The sequence below is a fragment of the Mus caroli genome, unplaced genomic scaffold, assembly GCF_978045245.1.
Source record: "Mus caroli unplaced genomic scaffold, Mus_caroli_1 scaffold_4, whole genome shotgun sequence".
In the NCBI taxonomy this organism is placed as follows: domain Eukaryota; kingdom Metazoa; phylum Chordata; class Mammalia; order Rodentia; family Muridae; genus Mus; species Mus caroli.
In genome coordinates, this window is record NW_028227259.1 from 23,274,989 (window position 1) to 23,301,493 (window position 26,505).

The window sequence follows — 26,505 nt, forward strand, 5'->3', positions numbered from 1 at the left end:
GAGAGAAAGGAGAAGAGAGGAAGAGGAGGAGGAAGAAGAAGAGATGGGGGTGGGAGAAGAGGAGGGTGTCTCCCCACTGGTTCCTGGCAGTGGGCTTTCCCACAAAGGCCCAAATACAAGCCCCCCAGCTCCTCCTGGCTGTCCCTGGCTTATGGGCAGAGGTCCTCATCTTACCATCCAAGTCACCACATTCCAAGCATAGCTCTACATACTCACAAATGTCCACTACCACTTCAGCCCCATGGCAGAGCCAGGGGCTCTGAGAAGCCCCACACACCACATCTTCCATCACCTTAAAAAAAAAAAAAACTCCCAAGAACAAGTAAGGCTACAGTGCACCCACTGCGTGCAGACAGCTGTTCAGGGGAAGGCTATAGTGCACCCACTGTGTTCAGGGGAACACAGACTCATTCCACCACAGGAAATGCCATCAACAAGTCTCAGATACGACAGGCAGACAGCCACAATTCGGACGCCGTAGGGACAGGTCCCAATTCTTTCCTGCACAATCCCTTCCAGAACAATCTTCAAGCATTTCGAAATGTTTTTGAACTTTCATGATTCAGACAATGTGATCGAATGCATCGAGAGGCATTGCGTGTGCTATCCCAGCGAGGAGCTGGTCCTAGAGTGCTGAGGTCTGTCCACAGGACTTCCTCCCCAGGAGGATGGGTGGTCCTTCAAGTATCTGAAGGTTCTCCTTCCCCAGGCTCACTCCTGGGGAACACCTGTGTCACAGCGTTCCCGAGCCATTCAGTACTTCAGATGCTGTCGCTAGGAGCTCTCACGATGTCTGTTCTGCAAATGACAGCAGCCCTACCTTCCAAAAAACACAACCCACAGAAGAAGTAAGACTGAAAAGCTGAACAGGCCAGGTGAAGGGTGCCCATCAGCAAGCCTAGAACTCAGGAGATGGATGTGAGGGTAGGGCCAGCCTGGGGTACATGAAGAGGCTGTCTGGAACGTACGGCCCGCCTTGGATAAACTGTGCTTTACTGTTGAGTGCTTTGGTTCAGAACAGAGGACAGCTGAGGCCTCCACATGGGGAGGAGCCAGGCCACAGCAGCTCTGAGGACACTCTAGTGTGTCCCCTCCATCCTGTTCTTTCTACTCTTGAGTGGGTGTGCGCATACAGAGACCCCAGCCGCTGCATCAGCGCATAACTGGATGGGAAGGGTCCTGCCTGCTCTCATTTTCCTTCACTTTTCTATATTAGGGACAAGATGATCTATTTTTAGTGTGTAGCTGGTGTAAGTCAGGGGTTGCTATAGCAACGGCAAGTGGCTACAAACCCAGTGCCGCTCCGGTTCCCAGTCACAGAGAAATCCTGACAGAAATGCAGCCCTGGAGGATGGAGCAGCCCTGTTCTTGGGGGTTCCTGGCTCCTGTCCTCATGGCGTGCAGTGCCATGGGCAGGCAGAGGCTGAGTGTGCTAGGAAGCAGAGACTATACAAACTAGGAACCACGAGAAGAGCTGACTGGGAATGGGTGTCAAGCTCAATCACAGGTGAGGAGAGAGTCCTACATTTGTGCATCTTAGACAATAGGCAGAGGCAGGCTGGTGTGCACTGCCTGGAAGACCAGGGTAGCAGGCAGGGGACTGGAACGGGCTGTCAGTGTTGGTTTGTTGAGTCAGGGTCTCCTGTAGGCTCAAACTCACTCTGTAGCCAAGGACACCTTGAAGACCTGATCTCCCTTTTCTGTCTCTCGAGTGCTGGGATTACAGGCATGAGCAATCATAATTATACAGTGCTGGGAATGAAATCCAAGTCTTTGTGCACACTTTTTATCTACCTACTGATCTACATCCCCACCCTAGGCTGCCTACCTTTTAAGGCTGCCTCTGTGTGCACCTACCACCAGGGACCCCAGACTGAGCCCAGCAGATGAGAGGGAACCTGGAGACTGTTCGTGCCATCCTCAAAGGTTGGGTGTATGATCTGTGTCCTCTGCAGACTGTGGCCTGCCGAACTCCCTGAGACAACGCTGCACTTAAAGTGTAAAAAAAAAGAAGCCAGGACAATTAATGTCTAGGTTTACAGGCAGTGGGAAATGTGTTTCAAAATGTAGTTTTTCTAATGACTCGGGGTAGTGAGGCCAGGGGATGAGGAGACAGCTTCCACTGGAAAGACAGTATATTACAGTCCCCAAGAGGAGGGGGTGTGTCACAGCCATGGAGGGGAGGGGCATGACAAGGAATGCCAGGCTGCTCAGGAAGCAGAGGAGAAAGGAAAGATCAGGCAGAACCTTGGCTCTTGTTTCCAAGGAGAAGAAAGGTAAGGCAGGTGGAGCAGACAAAGACTGGCTTCTATGGATGTTTCCATGGGCTTTAGGGGTCTCAGGAACTGGCTCTATCCCCAGCATCACAAAAACTAATCAAAAGATCCAAAATTATCCTCAGTATTAGCTGCAATACCCATCGCTCTCCTGTTGTCTTTACCTTTAGCTTCCAAGAGTTTTCGTCCCCACGGCACAGGGAGGTTCCTTCCTAGAAAGCCCATTGGAGGGGAGTGGACCCTGCTTCCAGGGAGGGAGATTGCAGAGGAAGGGGTCTGAGGCCCCCAAGGCTAGATTCCTCAGGCCCTTGCACAGCCCAGGCTGTGGTCAGCTCCCCAGGATGAAACTGATTCACTTTCTCTAAATGTCACCATCTGTCCCATCCTGAAAATCAAGGTCAGGGCTGCCTCTTGCTGGTGGAATATCCTCTTCCACCAAGCTTTCGGCCACAGAGCATCCTGTTTGAGTGTGAGAGATGAGGGTGCAGGGTCACTTTCTCCCATCCAGCCTTAGGGTTGCTTTCTCCACTGCTAGTCTACATTCTAAAGAGCTCCTACTGCCCTGTTCCTCTGCTCTAGTGCTCTCTCTTCTCATCTCATCTCTTCTCTTCTCTTCTCTTCTCTTCTCTTCTCTTCTCTTCTCTTCTCTTCTCTTCTCTTCTCTTCTCTTCTCTTCTTCTTCTCTCTCTCTCTCTCCCTCCCTCCCTCCCTCTCTCTCTCTTTCTCTCTCTCTCCCTCCCTCTCCCCCTCCCTCTCCCCCCTCCCTTCCCCCTCTCCCTGTCTTTCTCCCCTCTCCCTCCTCCCTCTCCCCTTCCCTCCCCCTTTTCCCCCCTCCTCCCTCTCCCTCCCTCCCCCTCTTTCCCTCTCTCCCTCTCTTCCTCTCTCCCTCTCCCCCCGCCCCCCCACCCCGTCTCTGTGGTGTTTAGAATAGGAATGGTCCCCATAGGCTCACATATTTGAATGCTTGTTCATCATGGAATGGCAGTCCCTAGAAGGATTAGGAGGTGTGGCCTTATTGGGGAAAGTATGGCCTTTCTGAAGGAAGTATGTCATTTGGGGGTGGGCTTTGAGATTTCAGAAGCCCAAGCTAGACCCAACAGTTCTCTCTCCCTGTTGCCTGTGAATCCAGACTTAGAAGTCTTAGCTACTTCTCCAGCATCATGTCTGCCTGTGTACCACCATGCTCCCTGACATGATAATGGGTTAAATTTCTGAAACTGTAAGCAAGACCCAATTCAACACTTTTTTTTTTTGGTAAGAGTTTCCTTGGTCAAAGTGTCTTTTCATAGCAACAGATACTAAGACACCATCCGTCTGTCCACCCACCCAGCCCCCGATCTGTGGTGGTTTGAATAAAAATGCCCCCCATTGGCTCATATATTTGAATGCCTGGTTCTTAGTTGGTAGAATTGTTCGGGAATAATTAGGAGGTATGTAAGCCAGTCCCCATTAAATACTTTATTTTACAACTGCCTTGGTCATGATGTCTCTTCACAACAATGGAAAAGAAATGAAAACACCATCTATCATCTATCTTCTATCTCCATGCAACTGTCTGTCTTCTATCTACACATATCTATCTGTACATTTCACTATTGTACTGGTTAGTTCTTGTTTTGGTCAACTCGACACAAGCTAGAGTCATTTGGGGAGATGAATTGAGAAAAATGTCTCTATCATATTGGCTTGTGGACAAGTCTGTAGGGCATGTTTTTGATTAATGACCAAAGTGGGAAGGCCCAGCCCACTATGGGCGGTGCCATCCCTGGGCAGGTGGTCCTCAGTTGTATAAGAAAGCAGACTGAGCAACTTATGAAGAGCAAGCCATTATGCAGAATTCTTCCATGGCCTCTGCCTCAGTCCCCTGCTCAAGGTTCCTGCCCTGAGTTCCCTCAATAGTGGGCTGTGGTTAAGACATGTAAGTCAAATAAACCCTTTCCTACCTGAAGTTGCTTTTGGTCATAGTGCTTATCACAGCAATAGAAACCATATTAGGACAACTATCAATGTCTATCATACCATAAAAATCTATCCATCCATCCATCCTGTCTGTCTATCTATCATCTATGATCCATTCATCTGTATATCTATCATCTACTTACTGGCTTACACCATAAAGAGCTGGGCAATGGAAACGCATCTGGGGGAGCATGTGCTTGTTTGTATTATTCTGAAGTGTCTGAGAATTTCTCAAAGACCCATGGTGGACCTCCCCATCACTGAGATTGCTTCCACAGGCCTCTTTCATGGAAGCAGGAAGAAGAACACTTCACTCCAGCCCATGGGAGTCAAGGGCTGCTTCTAGATGCTCTGCTATTTGATGAGTGGGGGCATCACAGCCTTATGGAGAGATGGGATGTGGATCAAAAGACCAAGTATCGCAGCATGTGGTGTCAAACATGTGTGACCTGAGCCCATCTGAGACAGGAATGAATTGGATAATGAGACCCTATCTGAAAGCAGTCAATAAAAAGGCCAAGGATGTATTGGGTGGTCTTTGGCCAAGGCTGTATTGGGTGGTCTTTGGCCAAGGCTGTAGTGGGTGGTCTTTGGCCAAGGCTATAGTGAGTGGTCTTTGGCCAAGGCTGTATTGGGTGGTCTTTGGCCAAAGCTGTAGTGGGTAGTCTTTGGCCAAGGCTATTTTGGGTGGTCTCTGGCCCCCAATGGCAGTAATGCAGTACTAGGTTTTGCCTCTGACCTGGAATTTTTGTGACTGCTGGATAAGACCCTAAAATGTATGCTGGCTGTAGGGCCTCTGACCCCTTCCACCCTTGAGGCTAGGAATGGGTGGGCACCTGCTTCCTACAGAAAGTGTCTCCACCCTGCTGAAGTCTCTGCATCAAAATCCTGGAGGAGAGATTCCCCATTTCTTGGTAGCCTACCTCCTGGACAGCCCTGTCACCTTCCTTTTGGGACTGTATAACTGATCATCTCTCTGGGGACTAATATCATTCTGAGTTACCTGAGTCTGTTCCAAACCATGATGTCTGGTGTTTGCACTCAGAATAAACTATTATCTTATTTACTAACTGCTATTTTCTATTTCACATTGACAGAAAGAAGTAGATGTTATGAGGATTATTTTGGGAAAGCTGACTTGTTAGTGCTCTTTCTGACTTAGGAAATCAGCCTTTGATGGTCTGTGTTATCTCTTCCTGTTCACGGGGCCCCTCAAGTCCCTCAAGCCCTAAGTCACCAAAGCTCCCCTGAGAATTCGCCTGGGGCCCCTCACCTGCTTCCTGCTACAGCAAGACTCCCAGCCCTGGGCCCTGGGTTTGAGCCCATCTACTCACCACTTATAACCACGTTCCCCTGAGAAGCTGCCTCCCCCGTGGCTACGGCAGCACCCAGCCCTTGCCTAAGAAGCTTAGGGAAATCAGCAGTGCCCACAAGGCTTGGAGCCAAGGATACAGGGTGGTGCAAGAAATCACCGGGGCCTCAGAGAACACTCAGTGTTGATTTGTTCTTTAGCATATTCAGAGCTCTCAGTGTTTTCCCTTCTCAATTCCTGCAGCACAGATAACCACAGGATGGACCTTGCTTGCTCTCTGCAGGAGCTGAGCTCTTGTGTTTTCCAAAGCACTGAGTGGTCATCTTAGATACATGGCTCTCTGTTGGTTTAATCTCTTTCTCCAGGTTTATCTCAAAGGTTGCAGTAAAAGGATCAGGGATGGACTGTGGCCCAAGCCAGGTGTTAACCCAAGTTCTGGCCCATCGAACCCTGAAAGGCAGGCATCCCCTGAACTCGTGCCCTCTCCTAACTCCACTATCCTCACCCCATTCCTCTATTCCTCCACCACCTCCTCCTCCTCTCCTTCTTCCTCCTCTTCCTCCTCAGTTCTACAGGCTTGTTCTAGTATCTTCTAACACACTGCAAGGTTTCTGGGCCCATTGCTACTTGTCCTTTAACTCTGAGTTTGCTCAGAACCTGGCCCTCCAGAAGAGCTGCCCCTCAAATGACACTGCTCCTGGGAGCTCTGAGTCACTCAATCCTGCTTGAGGACCACAAGATGCTGTTTAAGCACTCAACTGTGCTTCCTCCTGTCCTGCTGCACTGGCCTACAGGCAGTTCTAGGAACACTGAGAGTCTTACTTCTGCACAGCCTGGATCTTTCCACTTGGCAGCATGGCTGGCCCCCACTGTGGTCACACTGTTGAGCCAATCCTTCACTATCCTTTCAGACAGCACTGCTACCCTGTCATACAACAAAAACCCATCCATCTTTCAAAACAAGTTCTTCACAAAGGGATGAACACTGCACAGTTCCACTTTTATATGTGGTGAAGGAGGTCAGAGGCCAAGGCTGAGTGGCTTCCCTCGTCATTCAACACTTTAGTTTTTGAGACTGGGCCTCTCCACAGAATCTGGAGCTCTTGGATTTGGCTGGATGACACCTAGGATCTGCCGGTCCCCTGCCCCACCCCACCCCATGCACCACGACTTGCTTTTCGGTGGCCTGAGGATCTGAGCACCAGACCTCATGCCTGCCTGCAAGCACTTTGTTTTCCCAGCCCTCCCTCCATGAGCCCACTGCTGTTCGGATTTGTCAAATCCAAAAGAGGCAGGGAGCAGAGTGGCGGTGTCCAGGGACTGGGGTGTGGAAGGAGGTCATGGACAGAATTGCGGCAAATGACAAGATCTGGGATGGGTCAGGCGGCTGCCGTAGAGCAACGTGAACACCCTTCCAACCGAGTCCCACGCTGCCATGTGGTGGAGACAGGAAATGATGTGCTGCATACATTTTGCCATCATTAACCAAAGACCCCACTGTTTGTCTACTCTTACAGGGCTGTGTGTCCCACAGGACTGACTTTTGCTTCTTCTTCACCTTCTGAGATAGAAGGGGGCCAGCAGAGAGTGGCTCCAGTGGGACTGGCCGGATGTGGGTGGTGGTGGGCCCTGGAAGTGGGTACCACTGTACATTTGCTCCTGTGTACACTGAAAATTCCCACTATGAAAAGGTAAAAACTGTGTTGGGGTATTTATGGCACACTCAGGATTCTAGAAACCAGGGCCAGGTGGGAGCTGTGTTTGTGTGTGTGTGTGTGTGTGTGTGTGTGTGTGTGTGTGTGTGTTTGTGTGTGATAAAGGTAGAGTGAGGATCGAGATGGAGATGGCATGGTGGAGAAAAGGACAGAACAGGCAGACAGCAGATCTTGCTTTCCAGCCTTGACCTCTGAGGCAGAGCTTTTGATGGTCTCACAGGGAAGTATGCAGCCAAGGTCTGTGCTGTGTGAGTGGGACCAGACAGCTGTGCCAGCAGGGCTTGCTGGTATAGAGGGAGAGTACCTAACAGGGAAGATGAATGATGCTTCTCACAGTCATGGCATGAGCCTGCTGAGCTGGGCTCAGGGGAAGAGCCAAAGTCACAGGTCAGGGGCTCATGCCAATCAGGTCTTATTAATTCTGCCCATAATTGCAGAGGGTGAGACGAGGCTGCTTGGCTTGTCCCTTATCTGGTTAGTACTGTCCCTCCTCATCTCCTTTTACATTACTTCTGTTATTGCCATATGCTCTTCGCTGACATAATCTGGACCTCTCTCTACTGAAGAGACAAAGGGAGAGAGTATGTGGGAATTTTCAGTCTGACACACACAGTGGGAAACTTCGTGTGGGAGATATGCAGCTGTGGCCATAGTCCACACCCATTTTCACGGTGGGCCCAGCACCCTGTCACTCAGAACTACCCAAGAGGATTCCATCACTGGCCCAGACAGTCAGCTTTGCAGTGACAGCTTCATATGTCCTGAGGAAAGATCACCCATAGCCCAATCCATGTCAGTAGCTCAGTGACAGTGGGTAGACCTGAGTCCCCTCTTCATCCTCTTCAGTTGTTCTGGAAAGCCAGGAGGCTCTCAGGACAGCTGTGTGCAGGTGTGTGCACAGGTGCATGTCAGAGTGTGGAGCATGCCAATAAGTCCGTGAACCTGTGGGTTTGTACACATGTGGACCTGCGAGTGTGTGCATGTGTGTGAGGTAAAAGCATGCCACTGGGCTGGAGGTGTCCTCAGAGGGAGCAACTCTGCACAGGACTGGAGGGCGGACTGGAGGGCAGACAGTCTGCACAAGAGGGCTGCACCTGATACTGTTATGTTAACTTGACACAGCTAGAAAGTCATTGGAGAGTGGGGGAAACCTCATGAAAATGCATCCTTAAGATTAGACTGTAGGGGTAGGCAGTGGTGGCACACGCCTTTAATCCCAGCACTGCAGAGGCAGAGGCAGAGGCAGAGGCAGAGGCAGAGGCAGAGGCAGAGGCAGAGGCAGAGGCAGAGGCAGAGGCAGAGGCAGAGGCAGAGGCAGAGGCAGAGGCAGAGGCAGAGGCAGAGACAGAGGCAGAGACAGAGGCAGGGGGATCTCTGTGAGTTTGATGCCAACCTGGTCTACAGAGGAGGTCCACTAGAGCCAGGGCTGCTACACAGAGAAACACTATATTGAAAAACCAAAAAAAAGAAAGATCAGTCTGCAGACAAGCCTGCAGGGCATTTTCTTAATTAGTGATTGATGGGGGAGGGGCCAGCTCACTGTGGGTGGGGTCATGCCTTGGCTGGTGGTCCTGGGATCTGTAAGAAAGCAGGCTGAACAAGAGGTGGAAAGCAAGCCAATGAGCAGCACCCTTCCATGGCCTCAGCATCAGCTCCTGCCTCCAGGTTCCTGTCCTGACTTCCTTTAGTGATGGACTATGTATGATGTGGAAGAAACCCTTTCCCCTCCAACTTGCTTTTTGGTCATGATACTTCATCTCGGCAATAGAAAGCCCCACCTAAGACAATGGCACAGCTGCAGAGGAGAGCAAAAGGGCAGAAGAGGCAGGTGCTGACTTCAAATCCCCATAGAAGAAAAGGCTTGCGTAAAATTCCCCATAGAGGTGGGGACATAAAACCAACCTCCAAAATGGCCCTTCCTAGACAGCCAGAGCAACCTCACTGGAAAGGGGTGCTTTGAATAGATTGTTGTAAATGGAGAAGGGGCAGGGCTGGAGATTACAGTTTGAACTGTGGGGGACACGTTTCTCCAGAGACCAGGAAATCCTGGGTGGAGAGTTAGGTGGAGAGTGGGCTGACTTAGCCAAGCTGAGATGGAAGGAAGCTTCCTCTATAATTCATGGCCTTCCTTTCCCTTCATTCCGTGGGGGCGGGCCTGGCATGATGGAGGAGGTACCCAGCTCTTACTCCAGTGTGATGCTAACTAAAGGGGAAACCTAGACCCCAGAGTCCTGGCAACTGCCCACACACAGCATCAGCCTGAGAAGGACGGCGGGTCTGAACTTGCTCCTCCAGAGAGCCCCCACGTCCCTGATCCCGAGGCCAGAGCCGGCCTTTGCATGCAAGCCCTTATGATACTCAGTGGAGATGAAAGTATTATTTCTGATCTCAGCAGCTTAGGAGAAGGGAAAACAGCCAGTTCTCACACACCAGGGCAGAAACCACTGTCTGGCACACACCAGGCATTTAATAACAGGTCTGCTTGTCTGTCCCCATTAGCAAAACTAGACTTTTTGTTCAATAATAGGGTCAGATTTAATTCTATAGTAAATGAGTATTTACATCTTTGCTGTGGAAAATGAGCGTCTTGTTTTTAGGCGAATCACTGACTCTGGTTCAGTTATCCCTCTGTCCCCCACTGCTGGGTCAGTCACCCCATCCCTCTATAAGCCCCCCCCAGCACTAAATGGCATTCTCTTCTTGAGTTCACTCTGCAGACTTGTATCTTTCTTCCATGAGACTGAAAACTCCTTGACTCAGGAGTCCCCATCTCCACACTGGCCCTCCTCAGAGCATGAAGCTCTCCAGGGCTTGGATGCATCAGCTATGGCAAGAGGTTCAGGCAGGCAGAATCCCCTTCATTTCCAGCTCACCTCCCTTACTGCTTAGATGTCCTGTCAAAGTCATCATGCTATTATACCCATGACAAATTCATTCTTACCACTTGAAATGTCACGTTTCACTTTTTTGGAGACAGGGTCTCATGTAGCTGGCTTTGAACTTGATATGTAGCCAAGGATGACACTGGACTTCTGATCCTCCTGCCTCCAGTTGCCAAGTGCTGAGATTATAGCCGTGTGTCCCCAAGCCCAGTTTTACTCAGTGCTAGGGATCAAACCCTCAACTTACAAATGCTAGGCAAGTACTCTATCAGTTGAGTCACACCTCCAACTCCAGCCTCAGATACTTAAAACACAACAGCTACCATCCAAGGTGGAGTAGTCAGAGAGCATCCAGGTCCCTACGAAGTAAAGAAACTTGAGCTCCACCTGTAGAGCTCCATCTGAACAGAAAACACAAGCTTCCACCTCAGCAGGTCCGCCAGCTTCCCCAATAGTGTTGATCCCAGTTTCCTGAACCCAGGGCAGCAGGTCACAGAGGCTGTTTCTCCCCAAGGGACACAAACCAGGCACTTGTTTCCCCTCCCAAGTCACCCTCAGCCTACCAGATCTCTTGTCAGGGACCAAGGAGGTGGATTCCCTTCCTTTAACAGCCGGGTTTCTCTCCATACACATTTCATTTGTAATAATATAAGCTCACAGTTCAGACTCATCCTTGTTCTTCTTTAAGCTACTTTTTTTTTCCCTAAACCAGTAACAATCCCAATTGATCCCTAAACCACATGGTGCCAGGTGGGTTGGAGAAAGGACATAGCTTTACAAAGAGTGGCTGGCCAGGCGAATCCTAGGAGCAGCATGGCCATTAGTTAGCAGCCACTCTTTCTCCTTAAACACTGCCTCAGGGCTATGCCCAGAGGGAGCAGCAGCAGCTGGCCACACTCACACATGAGTCCACAGGCACATGTGTATACATGCACACTCGTGCACATAGCCATCGTGGGGATCATCAGAGAAACAGAAAGGACGGGAGCCTACCAAAAAGGCCATGGGGTTCCGACTGGCGCCGCTGGGTGCTTCGGTTTTGGTCCTTCGGTTTCTTGGTGCCCCTCAGACTTCCAAAGCGCTTCATGAGTCACTGTGGCCACAGAGGCAGTGACAGGTGAACATATCAGAACTCGAAGAACCAGTGTGAGTCTCAGCTGGGGAAGGGGGGCTCACCAGAAGGGGGGCAGCATCAGCTGGCAGGCACGGGATACCTGGGAACCGCAGCTTACCACCGCTGAAAGGCAGCCAAACTCAGCCACAGCCTGTGGGCTCCGAGGGTCCGAGACAAGATTAGTATGAGATGAGGGTCATGCTCCAGGACCAGCCCAGCAGCCACACGGGGACTCTCTCTACAGTTCTCACTCAGGTCCCTGAGGCTCCTGAGAAAGCAGTCCTGACTGGCCGCACCTCTCCTCTCCGGGTAGTGTCAGCCTCGCCTGTCCTTAAGTAGGCAAGAAGCCACCAGAGGCATGAACAGAACCTTGCAGGGGATCTGTTTATGTAGTTAAGGTCACTGGCTCACTGACAAGCTCCGGGTTATTTACTCTCTTTACACTTAAAGCAGGAGGGGAGCCCTCGTAGGCAGAGCCGGCACCAGCCTGCTAGTCATGTGCAGGTCTGCGTGATGTCTCTTTAAGAAGACTGTAAAAGGAAACCACCCTGTACAGACAATTCTTGGCACCAATTGGCCAGAGCACATTCCATTTGGACATGACATCACACAACTATTTTGATGCATGTGCTTCGGGTCTCTGAGAGCTAGAAGCTGGGAGAGCGCTAGGGCTAGCTAGACGCTGCTGAGTCTTCTTTGTTCCCTCTAGGGAACGCAGAAAAGATCGAGGAGAGACAGGATCATCCGAGGATTCAGCAGAAGGTCTCGGGCAAGCACGGAGCCCGACTGCTAAGAACCGCACAACAGATTTGGAGGGGATCTCATTCAACCCCTCTTGTTGCAGATGGGGAAACTGAGGTTCAGGACAGGGCTGCGACTCTTCCAAGATCCTGCTGCCAACAATAGCAGAGACGAGACTCCAACACTAATCTCAACCACCATAGCCTAATGTCTGATCTGACAAAGCACGAAGCCCTTAGTTCATCCGAGTAGCATAGGTAAATAAGAGAGGGAAATAACTTGTTTTGTTTAGTTTTGTTTTGCTTCCTGATAGCTTCCACTGAAGAGCAGTTACTTGCTCTAATCAGCCTTCTGACCTTGAGGGAGTCTATGTTCCAACCTTTCTTAGCCAGGATGAGCCCAGGCAATGACAGGACTTCAACTCTAACAGTCTAGGGCAGAGAGACGGCTCGGTGGTGGAGAGCACACATTTCATGCACTGCTCGTTCAGACTATCCAAGCTCAGTTTCTGGCACCCATGACAGGAAGGTCACAGCCACCTGGTACTACTCCAGCCCCAAGGGAACCAGACGCCCTCTTTTGGCCTCCACAGGCGCCTGCACTCACAAGCAGAATCCCACATGCAGACACATATATATATATAATTTTTAAAGATCAAATTCCAATAACCTGAACTAATGGCAATAAAATCTGTGTGGCTTATCCCCCCAAATAGTCACTTACCCCACGATTAGTTAAGTGGGCCTTAGGCTGAGGATGATTGGCTCCTGTCTAGATGGCATCACCTTCAAAAGCAACTGCTGTCTGTGTAAGTTTGTTATCTAATAGGGCGTCTGGAAATGAGGCAGAGAGGGGACAGAAGAGGGATTCAACTTGTGAGGAGGGCCCAAGCCCTCAAGAGGCCACCATGAATTCAGGCCTGACCGACCCCTCAGTCTTTGCGGTTTGTCACTCTCTGGCAGAGTCTGGCATGCCAGTTACCCCTGCTCATGGTGAAGTCAAGGAGACGATGGATCCGCAGCTAGAGCAACAGGCTGCAGAACAAGCTTGAGGGCGTTTGTTAAGAGGCCACACAGGGTGAGGAGAGTCCAGGATGCCGTATGGGAGGGCGTGCTGAGGTTTGAACATGGGCTGTCCCTCTCACTTGGTCTCCTGCTAGCAGGGCTGTTTGGGGAGGTTGTGGGACCTGGGTTTTGGAGTCTACCTGGTAGAATTAAATCACTAGGGGTGAGCCTTTGTTCTGGTTCTGATCCACTTTGTCTGTCGCTGGCCCATGTCACGTGAACAGAGCCCTCACACTCCACTGCGGTCCTTTCCCCTCCGTGATGAACGGAGATCTCTCCCTTCAGTATTCTCTGCAGTACCAGGAGAGGATGACGGAATCTCTGCTCCTGTCCCGGTTCTGCTTTCCACTTTATCTTTTGAGACAGGGTCTCTCACTGAACCTGCAGTCTGCACTTAGTTAGACTGGGTGGGTGGCTGTCAACGAGCCCCAGTCCTGCCTCTGCAGTGTGTAGCTGCTGAGCATATGGCTGGGGCCAGCGTTTGATGTGGGTTCTGGGATCCAAACTGAGGCCCTTATGCCTCTGGGACAACAGTTCAGTGACTGAGCCATCTCTCCAGTCAACGTCGCAAATGTTCTTACGCTAGAAGAGAAGCAGAGTGTGTGGAAAGAGCAAACGAGGAAAAGAACCGCGAGTGGAGGTGGCATGGCAGAGGCAGGCAAGACAGACATGGGTTTATCTGGACATTCACTCTGCAAGTGGTGATTAAACTGGGGGAGTGTCCTAGGTAGCTGCTGATTGAAGGGATTTGGGTGCTGTAAGCCACTCAAAGACACCCCTGTTCTCCAAGAATGGCATTTTCATTATCGAAAGAATAACTACCATTTACCAAGAGTCTCTCCTAAGCCAAGCAAGGCACTGGGCAACTTCACAGTTGTTATTTCATTTGCCCCTATAAATGCTGAAGGGCGGCTATCAGTAGTGTGCCATTTAAAGATGGATAGTGGAGAGTCAGAGGAGCAGCTTGGTGGGGTCACACAGCTGACAAGCCAGGGCAGAGAGCATGGACTTGAACTCGATTCAGATAAATCTGAACGTTCATGCATACACACGATACAACATCAGGGCCCAAGGTCAATACCCCCTCTCCCTCCCCCGGGCCCTGCCTCAGTGAGTTCCTTGGAAGAAAGAGTATAGGCAAGAGTCTGCATTCTCGCGCTGACCTTTGACCTTCAGGCCTGAAAGTTTAAAGGCGTAAGAGTCAACCTGGAAAACCTTGATTTGCAACCTTCCAGGAGCCTGCGACAAGGCAGGAGTTGCTGACCTGGCTTGCAGGTGAACTGCTAAATCCTAAGAAGAACAGTATGTTGGGGATGCCTAGATGGCTGAGCACAGGCGACACAGGCGAGGGCAGATACTTCCTCTGTACGCTGGGACCAGAACTCATTGAGGCGGCCTAGCTCTGAATTTACCCCATGGGAGCATTGGAGTTTGTTGAGGAACTTAAGAAATGACCAATCAGGTGAAGGGAGAAAAGAATTCCATGTCCTTCAGGGCCACTGGCTGCCACTGAGGGGGGATGAGGGGGAATTGGCAGGGTTCAGCTTGAGCTGTTTTGGCCTGGCATGAATGCCTACTGACACAAGGTGGTTTTAGGAGAGGGAAGCATTGCAAAGAAAGACGGGAGAGCTCACAGGATGAAACTGTATTGTAAAGTGGCCCAGGTCTTTATAGATAAGCCTTAAAAAAAACCACAGGAAGCCAGTAACAGCAGCCAGGTGGGGGACAACGGACACCCTCAGAACACCAACCTAACACCAGTTCTATAGGATTTAGAGAGAGGTATAATGCTAGGTGGTTCTTGTGTGTGTGTGCGTGTGTGTCTGGTGCCTGTGCACATGTAAGCATATTTTGCATGTTTGGGGGTACATGTGTTTCACGGTGTGTGCTTGTGTGTATAGATGTAAAAGCACCAGGCTGGGGTTGGCAATCATACTCAATAGTTCTTCCATCTTCTTCTCTGAGGTGAGGGTGTCTCACAGTCAAACCCAGAGCTCACTGCTAAGGCTAGTTTCTCTATCAGCTTGCTCTGGGATTCTGTCTCTGCCTTCTAAGGATGGAATTACAGGCAGGCCACCACAGCACCCACCACTTACATGGACTCTGGGGACCTAGACTCTACTTCTCACGCTTGCACAGCAGGTACCTTAACCACTGGGCCACCTTCCCAGTCCATAGCTGTAGGGTTTATTTTTATATGTGTTCTTTAAAAAATTAGCACATTTTTAATTAAAATAGAATCATAGCGGGCTGGGGAGATGGCTCAGTGGTTAAGAGCAGTGACTGCTCTTCCAGAGGTCCTGAGTTCAATTCCCAGCAACCACATGGTGGCTCACAACCATCTGTAATGCGATCTGATGCCCTCTTCTGGTGCGTCTGAAGAGAGCAACAGTGTACTCACATAAAAATAAATAAACCTTCAAAAGAAATTTTTAAAAACACAAAACCAAAACAAAACTTAAAAAAAAGAATCATATCACTATCCTGCTTCCCTTTCCTATTCCAGCCCCTCCCAGGTATCCTCCCCTCCCCCCATCCTGTGTCCCTTCCCCTCCAATCGATAGCCTCAGTCCTACACACACACACACACGCACGCACGCACGCAACCTGCTGAACCCATTTTGGTTTGCATGTATGTGGTTCAGGTCTGACCACTTGGTATTGCATACCCGGGAAGGGGCTCATCCCTAACAGAGGCTGGTGCTCCCTCTCCCGGCAGTCATCCCTGGCCTGCAGTTCTCTGTCTAGGGCTGAGACCCCATGGAAATGTCTGCCTTTCACATTGGCATGTCCTCCAGTGCTGCCCTTGCTCCGCTCTTGTTTCTGCAGCCACTTCTAGGAGAGACTGTCTCACAGCAGACCTCCTGGATTTCTGGATCATACAAATTTCCACCTTCTCTTTCAACCATGTCCTGTGAGCCATACTCCATACTCCACAGAGATGGTGTTTATAGTAAAATTACATTCAGAAAAGCCCTTAGACCCTCATTACCACGGAAACACTCCGGATGTCATGACAGGCTTCACTCAAGCTGTGAGGACCTAGAGGGGAGAAAAGCAGCTGAAACGCGGGGTGCATCATCTCTGCATGGGCCCCTTAGTCCATTCATGAGAAGGGTGTCTCTTATGCTAGTCCAAAGCTGCTGAGGCCTGGGACCAACATGCCCAGTGCGAGTCCAAACACCCAGGGATCACGGCTTGCCTGCTAAGTGACACTGTCCATGTGTCCTAAGTGGAGAGAACGGCTCAAAGCACTTCCTATGTTTTCAGCATGGGAGGAGGGGCCACCTGCTACTGTTCAATTAGGGACATCTAGGGACAGAAGGTTCATCGGAGTCTCCAGAACTCTGGAGTGGCCTGGAAGAGAGCTGAAATTCTCGACCTGTTCCACTGTCAGTTAGGATCCAGCAGCAGCTTCTCCGTGGCGGGGATGTTGGGAAGGCAACCGAGGACACATGGACAGAAATCTTACTCTCAACTCTGAGGGCTGTCTGTGACCCTCACAGGGCCTGAGAAGCACCCAGGTCCCTGAGAGGCTGCTGCCAATCAAAACCTTGGGGTGTGAGTTTCAGATCCTCTTGGAGCAGGGCGCAGTATGCACACTGGAGAGAGAACACTCCTGCTGCTTGCGAAATACTGTGTCATGTTTCACCAAGAGTTCTAAAGGTCATGCTGCTGCTTAGTTCTTAGTGAACTTGCCCTTGGGGCCTTCCTTATTCCTCCTTCGGGGGCTGTGTTTGAGTCACACCTCCGAGACAGGCCCTCCCCACCTGACTCAAGCCAACATGTGGCTCAGAGTCATCCGGGCACACTCAGGGTCACACCTAGCCTCGTGGTGCCTGGGGGGGACGAGAGTAGGGGAACGTGAGTGACAAGAGAGTGTTTGTTTTGGCAAAGATGAACCACCTCAGCTTTCCCAGCTCTGCTCATACCAGGGACATCTAAGCCCACTGAGATTTGATAGTGGCCACAGGGAATCCTACTGTTAAAAACACAGAGAGGTGCTGAGGGCTTGCTGTTGAAGTATGAGGGTCTGGGATAGGATCCCCAGGCCACATAAAACACCTCAGCATCAAGGAGGGCCAAGGGAGGAGGATTGCTGGGATTTGCTGGTGGCCAGTCTAGCTGAACCAGCACTGGGTGGCAGCTTGGTTCAGTGAGATATCCTCTCTCAAGGGAGCAAAGCACTCAGAGACAGAGGAAGACAGCTCTGGTCTCTGCACACACACCAGTGGAGTGTGCACTCACACACACATGTACAGAAAAGTGAAAGCCTATGCAGTAATTATTTTCAGCTAAAATATAGGAGGCAGGAAGTACAAAATTTGTAGATCTCTGAGAGTCAGAGATCTCAGGGGCCTTATTCAGTCCTTTCTTGTGGTCCTTGTATTTTGAAGTTGACAGGTACTCGCTCAACAAGATCTCTGTAAAAGCATATTAGGCCCACGGCTCCAAAAGTTCCAAAGACAAAGCAGGAAGGACAAAGACCAGGATCATGGCCCATGGGACAGACCCTGGGTGCAGAGGGCCTGGCATCACCTGGGAAGGGGTGCCTTTTTCTAGGGCCTGGGGTTCCTTTGAACCTCAACGACTCCTATACCCATTCACTAGAAGTACAATGAACTGGAGGTCAGAAGGTGAGGTCTGAACTGATGGCTGCCTTGGATTGGTTTCTTCTCAAAGTAAAATGTAGAAAAAGAAAAAAAAAAACAAAAAAACAAAAAAACGGGGCAGTGGTGGAACAGTTTAGCCTGCAGGTCAGCTACAACCCCAAGAGAAATCTGGGCCCACTCACAGGCTTGCAATCTTGAGTGGTTTCAACACTTCTGTGGAACCTGCTGGTTACACAGCACGCTCAGCCCTTCCCAAGGTCTTAGAGGGATGATGAAAGAGAATCCGGCAGAAGCATTCATAAGCCGCAGAGCATGAACCACTGATGCCGATAGCAACTACTGTCCCCACTGCTGTGCCCTGACCTCACTGTGCCACCTGCTCCTCCGTCTCTGTCTTAGGGTCATACCTTTGAGAACTGTAATCACCGGCACCCACCCACCTCCTCCATCCTCCCCCTTTCCTTCATTTTAACAAGTTTATATGACAACATGGAGCAAGCACAAAGGGGCAACACATTCAGGCAATTCCAGTCCCGATCAAAACCAAACTTTAGTGAGCGTCAAAGGACTTCAACCAGAAAGTAAAGGTGACTCTCAGAGGAGAAAATATCTGCAAGATATATATCTACAAAGTGTTCACTGTTCAGAACGCCTACAAACTAGGCAGAAAAAGACAACACAACTAAAAACAACTAAAAACGGGCAGAAGGGTCTGGAGAGATGCTCAGTGGTTAAGAACACTAGCTGCTCTTCCAGAGAACCTGGCTCCTGTTGCCAGCACTGCATCAGGTGGCTCACGACTCCCTGCAGCTCCAGTTTTGAGGAATCTAAAGCCCTTTTCTGGTCTTTGCATGTGCTTGCATGCATACGGTACACATAATCTCTTGAAATCAATCAATCAATCTCTCTCCCTCCCTCCCTCCCTCCCTCCCTCCCTCCCTCCCTCCCTCCCTCCCTCCCGCTCTCTCTCTTTCAACGAATCTTGACTGGAAAAAGGGCAGGGAGTTTCAAAAGACACTTTCCCCAAAGAAGTGCAACAGGGCCACACACATGCTGGAGAAAATTCTCATGGGAAACACAAATCCCAACCACAAATGTGAAGAATTTCTATTGGCCAAGAGGTGGAGAAAACAGAACCTTAATACTCCTGAGAAGGTGAAACTACCACATCTATCATGAAAACAATTTGCCCTCCCTCAGTAAGCTAAACACAAGAGTCCTGTGTAGCCTACTCCTAGCTCTCTAGCCAAAAGAAGTGAAGACGGGAATTAAAGCAGCCTGCACACAAATGTCCACAGCAGTACTAGTCACAAAACCCAAGAGGGAGAGACAACCTCAGCACTCCTCGCTGGGGGAGTGGTGAACGGATGTGGTCTGTCTATTCAAGGGCATATTATTTAACCAGGAAAAGCATGAAGTCATGATAAATGTTAGAATGTCCACTTTCCAAACAAAATCTAACGTGTGAGGAGACAGTCGCATTATGATTCCATTTTTTACAAAAATCCCTGAACAGGCAAAGCCAGAGAAAAGTAGATTGATCTGGCCAGGTTCTGGGAGTAGAGGGATGGGAAGTGACGGCCAATGGGGATGAGGTTCTGTTTGGGGTGGTTATTGGCTCATCGGTGTTCCCTAGGGGTTCATGTGCTGTTGGCTGGTGCTCAGTGTGAGATACCATTGGGAAGTGGGACCTAATGGAAGAAAGGTCACGGGCAGAGGGCACTGAAAGGGGATACTGGGATCCAGCTCTTCTCTGCATCCTCAAGACCATGGCGTGAGAAGTCTCCACCACCACATGCCCACTACACCCTCTCTAGAAACCGTCCGGTCCTTCCTCAACAAGTTCAAGCTAAAGTCACTATGTACGTTTGCTCACACAGGTCTGAAGCAGCCAGACAGGCACCTCTGCAATCATCAACCAAGGGACGCCTTTCCTCCTTGGCTACCCATGCCAGGTGCTTTGTCATGGCGATAGCTGGTACACTGATGAGACAGCCTCAGACTGCAGGGCTGACTGTACAGTGCTGGGAAGGCACTTATGTGCATTTAACCACAAAAGCAAGTTAAATCCACAAATTCTGTGAAAAACAATAAGTATAAATTCTCCAATATCTGTATTTCTAATAGTGGTAAATATGCTTGTGCTAGATGTCTGTCTCCATATTTTTTACTATCTTATTTCAATAGTATCCTTTTCACAGCTACATAGTATCCTGCTGTGTGGATAGCTGTCTTTATTTAATTACTTCCTCATTCACAAGGATTAAATTGTCTGCAATTGATCTGTTGAGAGGCCCTAGAAGCTATGGCACCCCAGTTGCAGGGAGCATTGCCAGGGCCAACGCCTCCTTTCTAAGTGTTGTTTGCCACCACCAATGATAAGTGGCTAATACTTTTATGTCACCAAACAGTAATGAGATGGCCAAAACATTACTTGGAGAAGAGACTTGTTCCAGAGCAGGAAGTGTGTAAGATAAGCCAAAAATGCTGGCAGTGTTTACAGCATTGTGGGGACAGTCAAAAGACCCAGGAGCCACTTGATGGGGCCGGACCAGTCTCAGACAATGTGGACATTAGAATATGACAATGGAACATTCTAACTCAGTAACTAAAACACAAATCTCATAAACACATATGTCCACACACACAAGCATACATGTGCACATATGTACATATATATATATATATATATATATATATACATATACACATAGGCATATATTCATGCATGCACATGCATACACATATACAGACACACATTTGTACATACATGGGTACCACATATACACATAACACACACATATATCCATGCATGCACAGACGTAAATATAAGGATACACACACATATTTTCATATGCATATGCACACAGATACACACACATGCATGCATATATATTCATATATGCACACAGGAAAGATGATAGATCTTTTTCTGAAAAAGACTCCCTTTCCAACCAGCTAATGCAGAATTAGTGATGAATCAGAATATCACTCTTTAGCCATGATTCAGGCAAGATTTGTTGATTGCTGCTAAAAGTGGCAGGTGAAAGCTGGGGAGAGTGAGGCTTTTTACACAATATTCTAAGCACCCATCCCAGAATGCTGATCACAAAGGGAAAGGAACCCTTTATTAAAGCAGAGAGAAAGCTCACTGTGCAGACAGTCCTTAGTGCCACATCAGGGCTCCTATCATCAGGAAGGTGCTGGAACAGTCACTGGCTGCCTGCTGTGGGGCCCTAGCACGAGCAAGCAGCCTATGGCTAGCCTGCCAACAGCTAGCCCTGCGTCTCCTCATGAGGAAGTGCTGAGCACACCCAGGGTAAGGGCAGCCACACAATAGCTGGCCTGCACCCTGGACGCAAGAGCTGAGGTAATGGAAGATGAGGCATGCAGAGGGGCTGCGTGAAGCTGAGGGACAGAAGAGACGGGGCCACAGACTGGGTCATGTCTGGGGTGCTTCCAAAAAGGATGCCATTAAGACAACTTGCTGAATGCAAACAGAGTCTGAAGTGGAGCGAATCACTCTTTGTTGACATTAGTTTCCTGGACTTGATAGTTACTATGGCGGATCCACCTTGTTTTCACAAAGCCAGCAGGGGTTAGGCAGGGTTTGCAACCTGTGGCTTCTGACCGGTTTGGGGTCATAGATCAGATATCCTGCATACCAGATATTTATGTTATGATTCATAACTGTAGCACAATTACATCTATGAAGTAGCAACAAAAATAATTTCATGGCTGGAGGTCACCACAGCATGAGGGACTGTATTAAAGGGTCACAGCATTACAGAGGTGGAGAACCTCTGAGTTAGGGGATGTTGAATCTGTAAGTTACTCTCAGTCACTGGGAGTCTATACAGACAAGCACTGCACACGCAGAGGTGGGGTGGCAGGAGACAGACAGATAGATGGACAGATGTCAGAGCTAAGCAAACTGGGAGAGATGTTAGCATTGTGAATTGAGTGAAGAGCACAAAAGAGCGCTTTAGATTAACAGTGAGTGTGCATGCAGTGGGTGTGTGTGCCCATGTGTGTTTTCGTGTGGGGGTACATGTGCACACATGTGCACATGAGGAAACCAGAAGTGGATGTCAGGGGTCTTCCTCTACCATTCTCTGCCCCATTATTATTAGTTTTTGAGAGCTTGAAGTTGTCAGAATGGAATATTACTTTACAAAAGGAATTGACAGAGGCTAGGGCACAGCTCATGAGTGTCTAACATGCATGAAGCCCAGCCTCAACCCCCAGCACCATGTACAGCACCATCAAAGTCCAGTACTCCGGTGATGGAGGTGGAAAGGTCAGAAGTTCAAGGCCATCCTCAGCTATGAAGTGAGTTGGAGGGTTACATAACAACCTTGCCTCAAAATGGGAGGGTGGGCTGAGGTTAGGTCAAAGATGTCATGCATACTGGCAGTAGCTGTTACTGGAAGCTGGAGTGTCCCTCAGGAAGGCTGTGTAGGACTGGGAGACTCTCATGATTCATTCCCAACACCCACACAGCCCCATCTGGGTTGGCAGGGACAGAAGTTCCTTCTCAGGACAGGTGCATGTTGGCCACCAGAGGGCGCCCTTCTAGAACTGCATTAGGTGCCAGACCACATAGCTGTGCCATGCGATGGCTGCACTTTTCAGGAAACCCAGATGCCACACATACTTCCCTTTTCTTTGTGGACAGGCTGGATGAGTCACGTTTTTCAGAAGGCTGCAGACCTGCCAGCTGCCGGGATCTGGAAAGCTCCAGCTGTAGCCAGTGAGCACAGGGCCCAGTGAGGCCGGCAGGCCAAGGCTGGGTGAGCTGTGGCCTCCGAGGAGGGAGCTGTGCCTGGGGAACGAGCCAGTCAGGGTAAATCTTGTAGTGTTGGGCATTGAGCAAATCCATGCTAAGTTTGAATCCTGGCATCTGAAGACACGCTCAGGTTGTTGGTCCAAGCCCCTGTGAACAGTGCATGCATGTTTCCTGTGTGCATGTCCCGTGTGCCCACCTGCAGACCTGCCTTTTCCCAGGTGGCACATACAGCCTCCTCCCCTCATTCATTCAATTTCTAGCTGTGTTTAAGCCCTGCCTCAGCTTGTCTTACTGTCCCTTCTTCCTGAGTGCACACTGGCATTGGGCCACTGGGTCTAATACTTGACGAAGCAAGGAAACAACCCTTGTGGCTGCTGGAGGATCCTTCTAGAAGCATTCCACAGGGGCTGCAGGAGGAGAGGTGGCCTGCTCCCAGTTAGCTGTGTCTGTTCACGGCTCGCTGGTTTCTTGGAGAAGCACCACATTCCTCCCAAAGACTTCCCCATCAAGGGAAGAAGTGTGACAGGGTGCCCTCCTGTCACCCTGTCACAAGCTTCCTCTCTACAGGTTCTTCCTCTGGCAATACTTCACAGAGGCTAGTGATCCCCACTCTCTGCCTCGCCAGTGTCTGAACCAATGCCCAGGCCCCATGGAGTCCTCTGAAAGCTAACAGCAAAAATGCACCATCAGAGACCCACAGTGATGCCCCAGGTACACACCAAACACATGCCATGGAAGGAAGCATGCCAGGGCTCCTGTCAGGGAAAGGTGTACAAGTGTCCATTACCAATGTGCTGCTGCTACTGGACTGTAGGGCGAGGCTCCTGTCTCTCAAGTGCCAGGAGGAACCCAATGGATCTGTCACCAAGGCCCAGTGACATGGCCCCACAGCCACTCAATGTCCTCTATACCATGTGTGTTCTCTTACCTACTCCTTGCTCTTCCATTTCCCAGGGGTCACGGACCCCGCTGAGAGATGCCCGGCCTTCTCGGTGGGGCTGTAGAGGTCAGGCCTTGGGAAATGTCCGGCTTAGGTACAGTTCCTATGGCTGCCATTCCTTTTGAGCAGCCATTGTTCAGGTTCCATCCTCCACTGGGCACCTTTGGCTGGTCTACATTGTCTTGTCTGTCTGTCTGTCTGTCTTTCTTTCTTTCTTTCTCTCTCTCTCTCTCTCTCTCTCTCTCTCTCTCTCTCTCTCTCTCTCTCTCTCCCACGCAGGGAGGTAGGTGGGGCTTTGTTTCTAATCTCTAGGTCGACTCTCAGGCTCCCGTGGTCCCATCTCCACTCTTCACCTCACAGCCACAGAACCACGTGAGTGTAACCGTCTAAGTCTGGACTAAGCCCATCTGTTTTCAGCGCACACAAGTCCCACTTCCCTGCAGGACCCTGAGAGGCAGGGGATGAGAGAGGTGTCTTCAGGAGAAGGTGCTGGAGCTGGTGCAGAGCTGTGAGTCTAGACCCTGGGGCTGGAGGAGCAAACTCACTCCAGTTTAGCTCTAGCCCGTTGGTTCCTGCTCTGTAGCCCTTTGGTCCACATAGGCTGCTCCACTGCCCCGAGTTTGTTCTGTAGGGCAAGCCGGGGCAGGCCCCCCTCAGTCCCGGGAAAGCCCTTGGCGTGTAAATTGTAGACTTGCAGACTCCAAACTGAAGCCTTGAAAGCTGTGGTGCACTCCTCCCTGCACTGCACAAAACCTTCCCCGTTTTATGGGAAAACAGACTTTTATTTGAAAAATAAACTCCCAGTTGCTGGGCTATAAAAGAAGGGCTGTCTGGGTTCCAATGCCTCAGCGGTGTGAAAGGGGCTGAAGTCTTAAGTTAAATAAACTTCTCTGCAAGCTCATTTGAATTTCAAAGGCTGTGAAGGCACACACTCGGATAAAGAGCCACACTCAGAGCAAGCGGGTGGGGGGAGGCCCAGTCTCTCTACTTAGGACGACTCAGGACTCCTAGTCTCCCTGGAAGATCTGGAGCACTGTAACACACAGAAATGAGATTCCTTTGGTGGTCTGTACCTCGGTCAAGACTGAGCAGGAAAAGATGCTTCTCCATCTCTGGCCAGAGTGCATCTTGCCAGTCCCTCCATCTAGCCGACCCGCCACACCCTAGCCAGACTCAACTGGCAGGCCTTTCAAACTCATCTCCACGTCTCTGACCATCTGGGGGGTATTTTCCGGATTGCAATCACTCTCTCTACCCAGATCATAAAAATCAGCTGTCTTATCTGATAAAGCTAAAATCATAGACCCAGAAGAGATTCCAGAGGGAATCCTGTGTCATGAGAAGGGTGTTCTATGCTGGATGACAACATCTCGTGTGTGTGTGTGTGTGTGTGTGTGTGTGTGTGTGTGTGTGTGTGAATGCGCGCTTGCACATGTGTTCACAAGGCGGAGGGGGTGGGGGCAGGGATGGGGGAGGGAATGTGTGTACAGGGGTGTCACTGCGGTATCTGGAGGCCATCATCTCAGCCGTCCTTCAGGCTCCATCCACCTTGCTTTTTGAGACAGTTTCTCACTAATTAGTTTAGGCTGGCTGGCCAGCAAGCCCTAGAGGTCCTCCAGTTTCCTCCCAGCCTCCTCTCCTCCCAGGCCGCTACCACACCCACCTAGACTTTTTACATTGGTTCTGGGACTTGAACTCAGGCTCCCAGCATGCTTGACTGAATCACCTCCCAAGCTCTCCAACGTATCTCTTACAGCAAACAGCAATTAAGAATTCAAACGCAGCAGGAAAGCTGCCGGCTTCATTTGCATGACTTGTTCGCAGGTTTTCAAGTATCCCTTGGATGCAAATGGCCCGGGTATGTTCTCCACCTTTTGATTTCCACCTGTCTTGCCGAGGGCTGTGTGTAATCTGAGGGCTGGAACAGCCTTTGTGTAATCAGAAGAGGTGGAACCCAGGACAGAGATTTTTTTTATTCCTTTTTTTCCCTAGTGGGACAAAGATAAGGCCCCAAAGCTCAGCGGGGCCAGTTCCATCAGCAACATCAGTGAGCTATTAAGACAAGAGTCTATGTATTGCTCAGTGTGGGTGGAGGAGCAGACCCAATGTTTCCATCTCATGTACCACAGCCACACCATGCATCATCAGCTGGTACTTGTTTTCATGTTAGCTGTAAAGTCCATCTTAGTCTAAACCTTAGTCAGGACGTTTCTGATCTGCAGGAGAAGGGAAAGGAACGAGAGGAGCTGAGTTCTAGGTCTCACAGCCCAACAGAGCACAGAAGGCAACACGCCTCCACTGTCAGCCCTGAGGCCACCTCTGCTGTGGGTGGCCCTCCATGCACTAACTGGGACTGGCCGGATGGTGGCGGTAGAGTGGGTAAGATGGGAAGAGCTGAGAGAAGAGTCAAGCCCAGCACGTGGCTTCCAAAGAGAGGAACCAGTCAGGAGGCAACCTACTGCCGAGGGATTTGTGGTGAGAGTTCATCTCACACACAGGAGGACTGCTTAAGCCAAGCATAGTTAAGCAAGGGTTTCTAGAGGAAAACAAGCCTGAAGTGACGTCCCCAGGGAGGCTGGAGCCCATTGGCTTGATGTCAGGTCTCTTTCAGTGGCTCTCAGATGGCCCTCAGTCCCAGCTGTAGTCTGAGCAGCAGCCACACAAGCTTGTGCAAAGGGTACACCCTTCCTCTGGCTTCCCCAACCATTCATTTAAAGAGCCCTGGGCTCCACCATTGAGGCCCCACCCTCCTGACCTCACCTGTAGCTAGCTAGCTAGCTCTTTTCCTCAGGACTGGAAAAAAATGCCCTGCATTCTCTTGCCTGGCACTCCATCTTTGGGCTGTCCAGCAGAGCCCTCTCTGACTCCTTTCCATCAGAGAGGCTGCTCCTGACTCCCCTGATTTTCTTCCCAGCACTTGACACAGCATGGTGATGCCTTGGGCACGTATGTCCCACCTGCCTCCAGGATGGCAGGGACCAGCTTGTTTGCTGTGGCCTGCCCAGTGCCAGAGGTGTGAACCTTCCTTGTGGCCTCCTGATTCTGCTAGGACGAGACATGTGCAGGTTCCTGCTTCTTTCCTCACAGCAGCGCCTGCTCA

General features: G+C 50.2%; 1 protein-coding gene across 4 annotated transcripts in view; it reads right to left on the reverse strand.

Moving 5' to 3' along the window:
- The window catches only part of Prkag2 (protein kinase AMP-activated non-catalytic subunit gamma 2), a 243,021-nt gene that overhangs the window by 121,893 nt on the left and 94,623 nt on the right, over positions 1 to 26,505 (reverse strand). The window contains exon 1 of one of the 4 annotated variants that reach the window (XM_029477171.2): positions 11,138 to 11,805. The exons of the other annotated variants lie outside the window; for them this stretch is intronic. Coding sequence (XP_029333031.1) covers positions 11,138 to 11,231 — 94 coding nt within the window. The 5' untranslated portion in view covers positions 11,232 to 11,805. Of the gene's footprint in view, positions 1 to 11,137; positions 11,806 to 26,505 lie in introns of those variants that run through there. 4 annotated transcript variants of the gene reach the window in all.